A 15761-nucleotide genomic window follows, 5' to 3' on the forward strand; every position below is an offset into this window, starting at 1 on the left:
TTAGAATATTTGTTTTTCTATGCAACACAAAACCCTCTGTCTCTCTTGTGAGCATTTCTTCAACCTCACACTAATGCTACAGGCATATAAGCGCTTCAGTACCCAAAAAAACTCATGTTCTTGAAAGACTCTGAGCCTTTGCCCACGATGTATTTTATTTCAAACACTTGCCACCCTCATTCCTCAAGACTCAAACAAGGTATCTTCTTCTCACTGGAAATTTTCCCTCTCTCCCCAAAACAGAACAGATATATTTCTCCTTTGTGGCATTACTGCTCTTTGTAAATATTTTTACCACAATGTTCAACCCTCTGTATACCCATATTTATTTCTTTGAGATCAAACACCATGTTTTTAATCACCTACTTCCACAGTCTGGCCCATATTAAGTGTTCTATTAATGTTCATCATGGGAATGACTGACAAATGTATGTATAATCGAAAGCTTGCCTTTTCCCCCCTCTGCTTCCAACTCTTTGGGAAGAACCTGTTTATTATTGCCCTCTCTCTCTATTTGCTAAAAAATGGTCCTTCCGATTTCTTGTTAACAATGAGAAAATGCATGGAAAAGTACTTTACAAAATTATACAAATGTAAATATCAGTTTCTCTTAATTTCTCAACTATGTTATAATCAGCAATAATGAGATCATTCCACAATAAGCAAGCTCCCTCAGATCAAGGTATTACCTTTTCTAAATTCTTCTCAACTTCATAGTTAGTCCTACACAATCCTCCTAATCTTAGTCTCTTTTGTGTCAAATCCTACTAATCCATTGCTTATCTGACTCTAATTCTTCCTCTACTCTTTAGTCATAATGGGTACAACTAGGAAAAGTCTAATGAAACCCTAAATTTAAATTTTAGTCCTGCTATTTACTGGTCAATTTGATCTTGGTCAAGTTATTTAATTTTCTTTAAACTCCAGTTTCCTGGTTTGTGAAATGGTGGTGTGTGGTAAATACCTACTGCATGAATTAAAAAAAAAAAAAATTTTTTTTTTTAAGTTTATATGTAAAGCACTCAGCACAGTGCATAGCACATAGCAGGCACTCCATTAATCAATAGTAGTTATTACTCCTAGTGCTTCTGGCACTTAATTTTTCAAAAACACTTATATATTTATTATTGCATTTTATAACTAGACCTGGCCAGAGTTGGAAGGGAATGCTCAGGTCTCAGCACTAAGGATGTGCACAATTCTGAGGCAGTCATTTTTGATGTGGGAAACAAAGGCAGAAGGAAATGGCAGATAAAATTAAATTTCCTTATAACCTGCAGCCTACTGACAAATACTTGAGGCTGGCAGAGTAAAAAAACATTTCTCCAGGAACTCCCTACTATCTTAACGTTAATGCTTTGCTAAAAAGAAGAACAATGCTAGCTTGACAAAAAACAAACAAACAAACAAACAAAAAACCCTAGGCCTCCAGTATCCTTTGAGTCTTCTTTAGCAGAAGAAAATCTCTTTGGAAACGCCCTTTTGACTTTACCTCCCCCAACTCCCAAGTATATAACCAGTCACGGTCCCAGGGCAGCTCTTTCTGCCCACAGGTCCAGTCCCCGTGCTTTAATAAGACCACCTTTTTGCACTAAAGACATCTTCAAGAGTACTTTCTTGGCCATCAGCTCCAAACCCTGCCACCACTCCAAAACTTTATCAATTTTTATCATTAGCTTTTTTAAAAATAAAACCAAAAGTACTGGTATAGCTTCCAATCTTCCCCTCACTCTTACCCACTGGTCTTACTTCTTTCCTCCTATAGTACTGTTTCTTGGCCAAAACAATGTATTATTAACAAAGTTTTTAAGAATCTAATTTTTAAGAATCTAGTTGAGCATTGTGAATATTCCAGTCACATAACAACTGTCCTCTTCCTAAGGCAAATCTTTGTACCCATAACTACGTTTATGTAACCTGGTTTGCAGATCCTTGATACTGCAATACTGGATGCCAGTATTTGGAAGCATCTAAGTTTTCTCAATACCACAGTTCAAGTATGTATCTATCCAAAGTGGACAACTATGTCACATGTTTTATTTGGCCAGCACACACACACATGAAGTAGCTATTTGCATCCTTTCACTTGAACTGCAAAGATCTGAATTAATGTTATCATGAACTGCATTGAAATTCTTTAGCACCCACATTATCACAGCAGCTCTTGATAAGTCTTTTACTGATATAAAATCCTGCCAAGCCAGGTTCTCAGCAATCTTTTTAATTCCTTTTAAAATTTTTACTTTGGGGAGCCTGGGTGGCTCAGTCAAGTTGGGCATCCAGCTTCGGATCATGATCTCACGAGCTTATGGGTTCGAGCCCCGTGTCAGGCTCTGTGTTGACAGCTTAGAGCCTAGAGCTTGCTTCGAATTCTGGGTCTCCGTCTCTCTCTGCCCCTGCCCCGTTCATGCACTGTCTGTCTCTCTCTCAAAAATAAACATTAAAAACAATTTTAAGTAACTAAAAATTTTAAATTAGTTCAAATTAATTAGAATTTTACATTAATGTCTGTCCCGATTCACCTTGTTTATTTCTCAGTTTTTACGTTTCAAACATATATCTGAACCCAATGTATTATTTTTCCAGCATTAGCTCTTCTTTATTTTAAGCATGTCACTTTTCCTCCATCTAAATCACTGACTAAATAAATGTTCAATAAAAGGAAGCTGAAGAAAGTACTACTGATCCTTCTAATTCTTTAAGGAACTATATAGTTCTGTTCTTATGTTCCTACTTCTTCAAAACTAGTTCTCTTTCCCTCATGGATTTCCCCCTGATTTCTATCACACGTAAAACTCATCAGTGGTTTACCAGGATTATAAGACTTTCGGAATTAGAAGGGACTTCCCAGGATCATCTAGTCTTGCCTAACTCTCTCCTTCACAAATAAGGAATAAGAAATCAGGGAAGTTTAGTTATATACCTTCAACCACATGGCTAAGTAAGGGGTACATTTGGGAGCACAACTAGGGAATTCTAAATACATATAAATGGTGTTCTTTTCATTACAAGTTTATCTGACAGAGAGAGAGAAAAAAGTGCATGTGCCCATGAGCAGGGAAGGGACAGAGAGAGAAGGAGAGAGAGAGAGAGAGAGAGAGAGATTGAGAGAGAGAGACTGAGAGAGAGAGAGAGAGAGAGACAGGGAGAGAGAAAGAATCCCAAGCAGGCTCCACACTATCAGTACAAAACCCAACTTGGGGCTCAATCCCATGAACTGTGAGATCATGACCTGAGCTTAAATCAAGAGTCCGATGCTTAACCAACTGAGCTGCCCAAGCACCTTTCCCATTACAAATTTTACTTAAATTTTTGTATTTTTATCTGTTCATTTCATCTATATGAAATAAAATAAATTATTGTTTTTGATTATTCTGTTTTACCTAAAATCCTGAGCCCTCTTTTTTTATTCTAGCCACCACACAAAGATACACTGTATCTTCTACTGCAAAGCAAAGTAAATTCAAGCTTTGGCTTGCTGCAGGTAATGAGAAAAGGAATACCTTGGTTATAAACCCTGACCCTCAGTCTACAAAGGTTTTTAAGATTATCAGCTTTCTAAGACAAAAGAGTAAATGATGATGTTATTATTGAATTGATAGTATATAATGAATCACCATCTTAATGATACAATATATTCTTTTTATACCATTTCTATAGTTGATTTATGGTCAACATCATTTACGACCAAACTGAGACATGAAATCCACTGTATTATCAATATTAAATAACCACTACCATCTACCTCCTCACCATGTTAAGTTCCATGAGAGTTAGTATTAGTTTTTCATTCTATAATTTTTATCTGGCTTGCAGTTGGCTCTCAAGAAAAATATGTTGATAAATGAATGAATAAATTAATAAGCTTTCTAAAAGGAAAACTAATCCAAAAAGTGGATCTAAAAATGTATTAACTTCCCAAAAAGTAAACAAAGGAGATCTATTCCAGAAGGATTCACTTGGCCACCAAAGTTAACTGAAGAAACAAATGAGTCTTAATAGTACAATTACAGTATTCTTTTCAACAAAGTACTTGCTCCTTTTCCATTTTGCCCTTTCCCTGAAATCTCTCAACAGGTTACTCTTTGTTTCCCTAGATTCCTTATGCATAAGAAACTTCTACAACAACTCCTCTGTTCATTTTTCTAGAAACACCAAGCAAATGTTCAAAGAGATCAAATCAAGTTCACTATCGTAGATCATAAAAAGGCCATCAGCAAATATACACATTAGGCTCTTATAAGTTAGTATTAGTATTACTTTATAAAATGAACTCAAAAACAATCCCAATAATTCACCATGCTTTTCAGTATTTTCATTTTCTTTGGATGCAGCTGCTCTCCAACTCATTTCAAAATATAAAATCTCACATTTACCAAAATAGCAGCTTCTAGCAATCTTACATTGATTAAATCAAAACATTCCTTTTACTGCTGCTTTATTCAATATTATTTTCTACACTGTTTCTCTAAAATCTAGGTAAAAGGTACTAAAACAATATCATGTTAATTCAAATATTGAGGCTGAAGGAACTTGCTCACCTAATCCGTTCTTTTCTTCACATTTTTAATATGTTTACAATTTAACACTTCAAATGTCTATGCTAAGTTCAAAGTTACCAAATTAAAACTGCAAACTCATTTATATCCTTTTCCTACTTATTATTTAAACATTGGAACTAAAGCATTTTAAAACTATTTTACTTATCAAGTCAAAACTAATATTTTATGAAGTATCACCATTTAGCTTATGTATCATAGACAATACAAAGCACCAGCCTATTATATAAATGCACCTGGTTCTCTCCATACAGTTTTTCTTTAAATTCACTAAAGTGAAATATCTAACTCAAAAACTACAAGAAAAGTATGGATTTAATAAACAGATGAACTTACTGAAAAAATCTTTAAAGACGTTTAACCAATCCATTTTGAATAAAAACCCGTGTTCTCTTTTGTCAGTCTGTTAACACAGCTCAGGATAATTTCAGTGAGCTTCCTGGTCTGTTCTGCAACACTGAAACTCCCCACACCCAATCCATGTGACTTGGCCCACACCCAGGGAATAGAAAGCCTTTCTGAGGCTTCTCTCCTTCCAAAACTCTTTCCCCTCTGAACTAAAACAGAACCTGTAAAACAAGTATATCATCATGGCCACAAATGTTACCTTATTATTCAGCCTTATTTTGGAAGAAGCTTTAAAGCATGTATTTTCAGTAGTTGAAAATATATTCATGAATTCACGCTTTCCTTTGTTTTCTCCTTTTCTTTCTTAACTTTCAAACAAAGTCTCCACCAGCATAATCATTGTCAAACAAAACCATTAACTACATGGGACATTTAAGTTACCAAAAAGGGGGTTAGAAATACAAAGAGAAGGCAATCTGATACAAAAGGTGGATATACATCATTATAAAGGAGAACTAAAAATCATTAATATAAAACAAATGCTTTCAAGTACCCTGCAATATAGGCAGCAATAAATGTAATATAGTAATAAAGTTAACAGAGATATCCTAGAACTTAAAGTCTTGCCAAAATTATCTTAATAATATCAGAAAATAGTATACAAGGTTTCCCAGGAGTGTTAACAAATAATAAAAATTCTATCTAGTTAGGCTTTTTATATACATATATAAAATTGTTTTTTTTTTTTTTTTAATGTCTATTTATTGAGAGAGAGAGAGCATGAGCAGGGAAGGGGCAGAGAGAGAGGAAGAGAGAGAATCCCATGCAAGCTCCATACTGCCAGCACAGAGCCCCATGCAGGACTGGAACTCATGAAACAGGAGATCATGATCTGAACTGAAATCAAGAATCGGACACTCAACAGACTGAGCCACCCAGGTGCCCCTATCTAGTTGGGCTTTATAAATTTATATGCAATAGTATCTAAAAGTGGGATATTTTTCTTCTTTGCTCTATGATATTAAGGTTTTTTCGCAATCTTTTGTTTACACATCTGCTCTAGTCCCAGGATATCAGTATCCTTTAAAAAGGAACAAAAAAGTCTATCTAGGTGTAGCCCTAGTCCTTTCTGTGTCTTCATCACTATGAGGCATACTTTCTTGATAGAAGTTACCTTAATTTTCCCCAATACTTCTGATCTACATGCTTTAAGTAAGTGTCCAATATTTACAAAATCAGAAGTATTCCTGATTCTAACTCTGGTGTCTTCAGCTAGTCAAGGAAAGTCTCCTGATTTTGTCTTCCACTTAAAAAACGAATACTAAAAACTAATAAGGGTGCCTGGGTGGCTCAGTCAGTTGAGTGTCCGACTCTTGATTTCTGCTCAAGTCATGATCTCATGGTTCATGAGTTCCAGCCCCACATGGGGCTCTGCGCATGGGATCAAGCCCTGTAATGGGCTCTGCACAGAGTGTGGAGCCTGCTTGAGACTGACTCCCCCCGCCCCTCTCTCTCTCACTCCCCGCCCCTGCTTGTGCTCTCTAAAATTAAAAAAAACCTTAATTAAAAAAAACTAATAATAATGGTCTCATTTGTAAAACCTTAAAATCATAATAAAAGGTAACCTCAGATACACAGTTAAAAGTTACGGTGAAAATTCAGATTAATAACTCGTTATTAAACTACCTTTAGAATACTGGAAATGTTATTATCACACAAACCAATATTCTAACATTTTATATTTACTTTGAGTTATACTATATTTTAGTTTTTGCTATTTGTCTTCTATTGCTGATAACTGAAAGAACACTCTAGTCTAGAATAACAATTATGTTTAAGAAATAAAATATAAAGCAGTTAGTCAATAATATTTCATATTTGTTAATCATGCCACATTATTCCCAAACTATCTCTGCAAGGAAAAATTTTACTTTCTCTTCTACATATAGACAAAGGACCACTAAGTAACAGCATGTTTGCCTGAATACCAAAAATGAAATTCTGTCCCTCCCAATTCCTTCCTGTCAGCTAAGGAGAGTTTAAATTAAAAGAAAAAAGAGGCCAGTCCTCATCTGTGCATATTTCCTTCCTATCAGCTCAGCCAAGCCCAGTGTGAAATGGGTTCCATTATCTCTGGTCCTAATGGAGGGCTAGTAAAAACAAACTACAGTTAGAGGCAAAAAAGAAAAACAAAATAGGAAAGACATCAGTTTGGTATATGCTAATCTACAGTAATGATTCACAATTTAAAACTCTCATCAAATGGAAGAATAAAATGATGGTTTGTTTTTGAGAGCAAAATTCGAAATGTAAGCTATTAAAGGTTAAAATACAGCAATATGCCAAGTTAAATAAGTTGCCTTAACGCCATGGAAGCAATTCTAAATCTCCCTCATTTATCCTTGTCTCACTTAAATGCAGAATCTACCTACACTCCAACAGGCACTCATGGTTCAAGGAGTACAGGCTAGAAGTCAGTTCTGCTATTTAGCACCACTCTGGTTTGGCCCTTGAACATCAGCTAGATTTATAGAAAATACCCACTAACACTTATGACCTTTAACAGTCTTCTGACTTGAATACCTGCTACAAGCCAAACTTACCTGGCCTACCTGAAATTCTAGTCCTGGTCTTCTCTGGTCAATTCTGCCCAATGCTGCCAAAATTCTGTACAAAAAACCAAGCTCTAGCATCCATTTAAAAGAATGTATTGTTGGGGTGCCTGGGTAGCTCAGTTAAGCAACTGACTTAGGCTCATGTCATGATCTCGTTCATGGTCTGTGAGTTCAAGCCTCGCGTTGGGCTCTGTGCTGACAGCTCGGAGACTGGAGCCTGCTTCAGATTCTGTGTCTCCCTCTCTCTCTGTCCCTCCCCCATTCATGCTCTTGTCTCTCTCTCAAAAATAAATACAAATTAAAAGAAACTATTAAAAAAAAAAAGTATTGTTGGTGTTTTAATACAAAATAACTTACCTAAAGTATCCTTTAGGTTTTTTACAATAGATGCTTTCCGAGCACTGTTTTTCCTTTCCACATAGTTAGAAGGCACAAAACCCGTTTTATTCATGGAGTTTCGAACTCGCCACCAGGATTTAGAGTCATCCAGAAGCCATAATCTCTCATTCTTCTTAATGTCCAGCTCTTGTTCTTGTTGGGCCACATAATCAAATTTGGCTATTACCACCACTTCTTCTGCCATCTTTCAGCAGCTTCAGCACTGTAACCACATAGAAAACATTTTTTATGAGGTTTAATTAATTAGTAGTAGTATACATGCTTTTCAAATGAGATACACCAAAACCCTAAGAGCCCTGAAAGGATTAAAGGAAAAATATGAAAAAACACAAAAAAAAACAGGCAATACTAATACTAATCAAAACAAAACTAGTGTAGCTATATTAATAACACACAAAAGGACTTTAAGGCAAACCATTACCAGTAATAAAGAAGTTCACTACAAAAACTAGTTCAATACATAATAGAAGATGTTATGAAATATATTTAACAGCTAAACTTATATGTACCTATTAACATAGTTCCAAAATAGATTGATAGAACCACAGGAAAAGTAGACAACTCCATTATCACAGAGGACAATTTTTAACATACTCATCTCAGTATAAATCAAGGAGACAAAAAAAAATTAGTAAGGCTAGGTAAGAACTGACATCAAGGGGTGGCTGGGTGGCTCAGTGGTTAAGCACCAGACTCTTGATTTCAGCTCAGGTCACAATCTCACAGCTTGTGGGATGGAGCCCCGTGAGGGGATCCATGCTTGATAGCGCAGGGCCTGCTTCCTATTATCTCTCTCCCTCTGCCTCTTCCCTGCTTGTACATGTGCACTGTCTCTCTCTCTCTCTCAAAATAAACTTAAAAAAAAAAAAAAAAAAGAACTGACAGCAAAACTATTAATCTGATCTAATAAACATACACATATATTACTTCCAAAGATAATACAAATGGAATAAACATACAAATTGATCAAATATTAGGCAATAGAGAAAGTCCCAGTAACTTTCAAGTACTTGGTATCCTACAACCATATTCTCTGACAACCATAACAAAAAGAGCTTTTTAAAAACCTCCTGTTTGGAAACTTCTAAAACTTTATGAGTCAAAGAAGAAATTATAATAGAATTGTGAAAATATTTAGAGAAGTAAAGTAATAAAAAGACTACATAGCCAATCTGTGGGATGCAGCAAAATGACTATATATAGAGAAATCCTAGTTGTAAATAGTTACATCAGAAAAATCAGAAAATCTTAAATTAATGAACTGAGCATCTGTCTTAAGCAATCAGAAAAGTAAAATATAAAGTAGAAAAAATGAAGTAATACAAATAAAAGTAGAATTTAATGAAACAGAAAACAATGATATAGGAGAAAGGCTCAATAGAATACAAAGGTAGTTCTTTGCCATGACTAAAAATGGACATAGTTTGGCAAGACTGATAAATGAATAAAGGAAAAACATACCCAAATACCAAGAATGAAAAGGGAGTCCTAATTATGGATGCTTCAGACATTCAAAACACCTGGCAATACTATAAGCAACTTTATTAATAAATCTGAAAACTAAAATGTGCAAATTTATAGAAAAATAAAAACTAAAAAGGTACTAGCATTCAATCTTAGTCATTAAGAAACCTTCCCATAATGAACATCCTGATGTTCATTAAAACCACACAGTTTTATAGGCAAGTTCTATTAAAATACAAGGAATTGTAATTCCAATTTACACAAACTCTTTCAGAAAAAAGAAAGGAAATTTACAAGTCTAACTCACTCTTGAACTTACTAGTTCAGCTCCCTACTTTCTTCAGAGAGATTATCATACATGAAAAGCTATCTCTGGCTTAGCAAGCAAATAAATTAAGCTTTTGGGTTTGGATATTGAATAGCATTCTCCTTTCTCACCAATGAAGCAAGTTGTTCAATGTTCTCAAAGAAATGCATTTTAATCTAGAATTCAACATTCACTAGCATTCAAGTGTAGATAGTTTTGTGTTTATAAGGTAGATACTTTTTGGGGGGCAATGCAAGGCCTCAAAACCTACCATATATTCTTTGGAAAGAATGACTCAAGTATGTAAAGCAGTGAAATAACTAATAATGCTAAACTAAGAGGATGATGTGGTATTAAAAAAACAATGAACAGGGAGAAATCAGAAAAATCAATTTGTATTCCTGCAACTTTTCTGTACGAAATTACTTCACTTCCAAATAAGTTACAACCAAGTCTAAATAATTACTAGCACATGATGCAAAAATATACAGCAATGAGTGATAAATTTTCTGAGGCAATAAAAAGCAGAGGATTTTTTTTTTTCGGGCATACTTAAGCACTGACTCTGATTCCTTCCCTGTGGGAACCTGCATGTGTGCACGCACGTGCGTACGTACACACACACACACACACCCTTATAATTAATCTATAAATTTAATGAAATTTAATTGTAGGTCCCAGTGGAATTTATTTTGAAATGTGACAAACCAAGTTTAAAATTTACTTAGAAGGGTAATCATATAAAACCGGCAAATGATATTTTATTAAATTTAAGAGTTGGTGTGATGGTGCTGTAGGTTGTATACCCAGAACTTTCTCATTTCCTCACAATATCTCAATTATCCTTCTAATTGTCACCTCACTATTATTGTTTTAGCCATGCAATTGGGGAGGACTGACTCTAGCTTCAAAGCTGTATTTGGGTTAATCAAAGTCATTCCTTCCCATCAAAAGGATAATAATAAGGGAATTCTATAAACACTCCACACACATAAATTTGACAACTTAGAGGAAATGGACCAATTCTTCAAAAAATACAAATTATCAAAACACACTCATTATGAACTATATAATTTGAATAGCCCCATAACTATTCAGGAAATTAAATTCATAATATAGAACTTTACCCCCCAAAAGAAATCTTCAGGTCCAGATGACTTCACTCAAGAAATCTACCAATTATTTAAAAAACTTAACACCAGTTCTACATTATCTCTTCTAGGAAATAGTAGAGGGAGAAATATTTCCCAATTTATCTTTGAAGTTGGTATTACCCTGATGTCAAAACTAGACAACAACAGTATGAAAAAATGACCAACCAATATCCCTCATTAATATAGATGCAAATATCCTTAAAAAATATATAAGCAAGTGGAATTCAGCAGTATATAAAAAGAATTAATATGCCATGATCCAGCAGGGTTTTTTCCAGGGATACAAAGCTGGTTCAATATTCAAATATTAAACAGTATAATTCACATTAACAAGCCAAGAAAAATCATATGAGCATATTACTCAATGCAGAAAAAGCATCTGACAAATTCAATACCCATGATAAAAGTTCTCAGAAAAACAGAAATAGAAGGGAACTTCCTCAACTTGATAAATGGGATCTACAAAAAACCTACAGCTAACAACATACTTAATGGTTAAAGACAGATACCTTCCTCCTACAATCAAGAACAAGGTAAAGATATCCACTCTCACTACTCTTATTCAACAAAGTGTTGTAAGTTTTAGCCAGTTCAGCAAGGCAAGTAAAGGATATAAACAACACACATGAGAAAAGAAGAAATAAAACTCTCCTTATCTGCAGAGGACATGACTGATAACACAGATTCTAAGAAAGCTACCCAAAAAACCCAAAAAAAACAAAAACAAAAAAACTCCATCCCAGTACTAACTAGTGAATTCAGCAAGGTCACAGGACACAAGATCAACATGCAAAAATCAACTGTATTTCTATATTCTATGAAGGAACACATGGACACCAAAATTAAAAATGCAATACCATTGGGGCGCCTTGGTGGCTCAGTTGGTTGAGCTTCAGACTTTGGCTCAGGTCATGATCTCACGGTCTGGGAGTTTGAGCCCCGTGTTGGGCTCTGTGCTGACAGCTCAGAGCCTGAAGCCTGCTTCAGATTCTGTCTCCCCCTCTCTCTCTGACCCTGCCCCATTCATGCTCTGTCTCAAAAATAAATAAACGTTAAAAAAAAATTTTTTTTAAATGTGATACCATTTATAATTACTAAAAATGGGAAAAAATGAAAGCGGTACAAAGCTAATAAAACATGAAGGAGACTATATGTTGAAAACTATAAAATGCAGATGAAAGAAATTAAAGAAAATCTAAAAGTGTTTTTGAAATGGAAGACACAGAGTAAGGACACTAATTTTTCCCAAATTGATACACAGGTTTACATAATTCTTATCAAAGTCCCAGCAAAATTTTTTTGCTTATATACACAGTATTATTCTATAATTTGGATGGAAGGGCAAAATAACTAGAATAAGCTAAAACATTTCTTTAAGTCAATATAAAATGATTTGGGGAAACTTATTATATAGATATAATAGTCAAGTTGTATAATATCAGCAAAGAAATAGACACGTATAACAATGGAAAAGACAGCCCAGAAACAGACCCACAACAAATATGCCCAACTGGATTTTGATCAGGTATAAAAATTAATTCACTGGCTGGGATATGGGGGAGTTTTCTCAACAAATGTTGCTAAAGCAAAAGGACATTAATAGCCACCACCCAACCCCTAGCAAAAAAGTACAACACCTAATCTCACATCTTATACAAACACTAACTCAAAATGAATGACAACCTTAGATGTAAAACTATGAAATTTTAAGAAAAATATATCAGGATACAGAGCTAGGCAAAGAGTTCTTAGACTTGACACCACAAGCAAGATCCATAGAAGGAAAAACTCAACAATAGAAAAACAGAGGTAGAAAATGAACAAAAGACATGAAGAGACATTCACTGAAGAAGATATATAGATGGCAAATAAGGACATAAAAAGATGTTCATCATCATTAGCTCTTAAGAAAATGCAAATTAAAACCACATTGAAATGTCACACACACCTACCAGAATGGCTAAATTAAAACAGTAACAATACCAAATGTTGATAAAGATATGTTGAAACTGAATCACTCATACACTGCTGATGAGAATATGTTAAATGATACAGATGCTCTGAAAAACAGCTTGGCAGCTTCTTGTAAAACAAAACATGCAACTACCACACAACCAAGCAACTGTACTCCAGGGCATTTATCCCAAAGAAATGAAGTCTTACATTCACACAAAAACTTTTACCTAAATACAAAACAACTTTATTTGTAATAGCCCCAAATGGTAAACCACTCTTGTCCTTCAACAAGAGAATGGTTAAATAAACTGTGGTACATTCCATACCATGGAATATAATTCAGCAATAAAAAGGGGAAAAAAAAAACTGATATATGCAATAACCTGAATGTAACTCCAGGGAATTATGCTGAGTGACCAAAAAAACCCCCAAATTAACAAAAACCAAAACCCAAAAAACACCAATCCCAAAGTTACACACTGTGTAACTCCATTTATAGGATATTCTTGAAATGACAAATCTACAGCAATGGTGAAGAGATTAATGACTGCCTAGGGTTAAGAAGGGAATGGGAATTGGGAGGGAAGTGGGGGTGGTTTTAAAAGAGCAACATCAGGGATTCTTGTGATGAAAATGTGTATCTTGACTATATAAATATTCATATATTGAATGTTATACTGTACTATACTTTTGCCAGATGTCACCATTGGGAGAAACTAAGTAAAGGAGACACTGGATCTCTCAGTAAGTTGTAAGATTTCTTATGACTGCATATAGATCTATAATTATCTCAAAATTAAAAGTTAAAAATAAAATACATTGATTAGAGATAAAAAAGCAAAACAAAAAATATAGAAATAATATTTTCACACTCCTGATGTAAGGAAGTCTTTTATTACCATGATTCCAGTATTAGAAACTACAAAATGAAATTTAAACTTTTTTACAGCAAAGGACAGTACCTACTGCTGCTGTAACAGATTATCATAAACTTAGTGACTTAAATTACCTTACAGCTCTGAAGGTCAGAAGTATGAAATGGGTCTTATGAGCTAAAATCAAAGTGTCAGCAGAGTTGTGTTCTTTCTGGTGGCTGCAGGGGAAAATCTACTCCTTGCCATTTCCAGCTTCTAGAAGCTGCCTGCATTCCTTGGCTCATGACTGCACCACTCTGATCTTTAGTGTGATCCTCACATCTATTTTGCTCACTTTAACCTTTCTGCCTCCCTCTCATAAAGACCTTTATAATTTACAGTGCCCCATAAAGGTAATCCAAAATAATCTCCCCATCTCAAAATCCTTAACATATGCAAAGTCTCTTTAACTATATAAGGTGACATATTTGCAGGTTCTGGACATTAGAATGTGTACATCTTTCAGGAGCCTTTATTCTACCAACCACCAACATCAAAAAACAAAGTTAAGAAACTAAGTTTAAAAACTGGCAAAGAACAGGGGCGCCTGGGTGGCTCAGTTGGTTAAGCATCTGACTTCAGCTCAGGTCATGATCTCACAGTTTGTGAGTTCGAGCCCCGCGTCAGGCTCTGAGCTGTCAGCACAGAGCCTGAAGCCTGAAGCCTACTTTGGATTCTGTGTTTCCCTCTCTCTCTCTGCCGCTGCTCCTCCACCACTCTGTCTCTCTCTCTCAAAAATAAACATTTTTTTTTAATTGGCAAAGAACAAAAAAGCAATTATGGAAAAGAAAGGAGTCAAAAAGTACTGTAAAAGATCCACTTGAATGTCCTTATACAAAGAAATGAAAACTAAAATTGAGGCATTAGTCTTTACCTATCAGAGTAACAGAAAATAGCCCAAGTTTATTCAAAGCTCCCCGGAATGTACAAAATATGCCTTCTACTACTTACTGGAATTGTAACTAAAAATTGATATAAAGGTTGTATCTTTTAATTATGGACATTTTCAACACATACATAGTAAGGAATAGTATAACGAACCCCCCACCTATCACCCAACTTCAATTATCAATATTCTGCCTTTGTGGTTTATTTATCCCCCAATTTTTGGTGGGAGTGTGGAAATCCTATGATCTCACCTATAAGTACTAAGAGATAACACATACCCCATAAAAATTAGCAACTAATCAAGGGGCTTTTACCTTTTCTGCCATGGGCCTTCACCCCATAGCAAAAAGAAAGTTAAGTCTAGTAAAACCTATTACTCCTACTCAGAATAAGGTTTTAAATGCATAAAAATACAGAAGATTGCAAATACAATAAACTATATTGAAATTCAGCTATCAACATATTTTTTTAAAACTTGTGCCGTTAAAAGCACCTCCAATGATTCTTTCATTTCACTCAGTTTTGCTAAGTGTATTTAAATAAAAAAAAAAATTTATAGTTGGTTTGAACCAGGATCTAAACTAAGTCTGTATACTGCACTTTGGTTAATGTTTTAAATCTCCTTAATCTATATGACACAGTTCTCTTTCCCCACTATTTCCATGCCATTTATTTGTTGAAGAACCTGGCTTCATTTGTTCTAGAGCACTTCCCACATTGTGGATTTGACTGAGGTGCATCCTCATGGTGTTCCTTTATCTTCCCTATCTCCTATAAGTTGGTAATTTTATCTAGAGGCTTTACTCCCCTGACCCACCCCAGGTTCTATTATTGTTTTTGCAGGAATACTTCAGAGATACTCATGTGTACTTATTGGCATAAAACTGGAGGCACCCTATATCTGGTTGATGTTTAAAATGAATGGTGGATTCATAGTATCAAACTGATTCACCTATCACCAAGCTCCCCATCAAACCTTTACCTAATGGTTTTATCAGCCATTGATGATCACTGCCCAGATCTACTATCTCCAAAATGATGATTTGCTAGCTCAACCTGCTTTAGGAAACTGTGAATGTTTTACTAAGAACATTTATGATTACGCTAATATACAGACCCTAACAGGAAAGACAGAATATATGCTTCTGTGTGGTTAG

The 15761-nt window shown here is 34.9% G+C and overlaps 1 protein-coding gene across 7 annotated transcripts in view; it reads right to left on the reverse strand.

The window, feature by feature from the left end:
- NCK1 (NCK adaptor protein 1) overlaps positions 1-15761 on the reverse strand; it is an 88447-nt gene that overhangs the window by 15557 nt on the left and 57129 nt on the right. For 5 of the 7 annotated variants that reach the window (XM_042957112.1, XM_042957111.1, XM_042957113.1 and 2 more), the window contains exon 2: positions 7880-8123. In XM_042957112.1, the coding sequence (XP_042813046.1) occupies positions 7880-8105 (226 nt within the window). In that variant the 5' untranslated portion in view covers positions 8106-8123. Of the gene's footprint in view, positions 1-4895; positions 5410-7879; positions 8124-11703; positions 11729-15761 lie in introns of those variants that run through there. The other 2 variants (XM_042957114.1, XM_007087418.3) reach the window with 2 other exon arrangements.

The sequence above is a fragment of the Panthera tigris genome, chromosome C2, assembly GCF_018350195.1.
Source record: "Panthera tigris isolate Pti1 chromosome C2, P.tigris_Pti1_mat1.1, whole genome shotgun sequence".
NCBI lineage: Eukaryota > Metazoa > Chordata > Mammalia > Carnivora > Felidae > Panthera > Panthera tigris.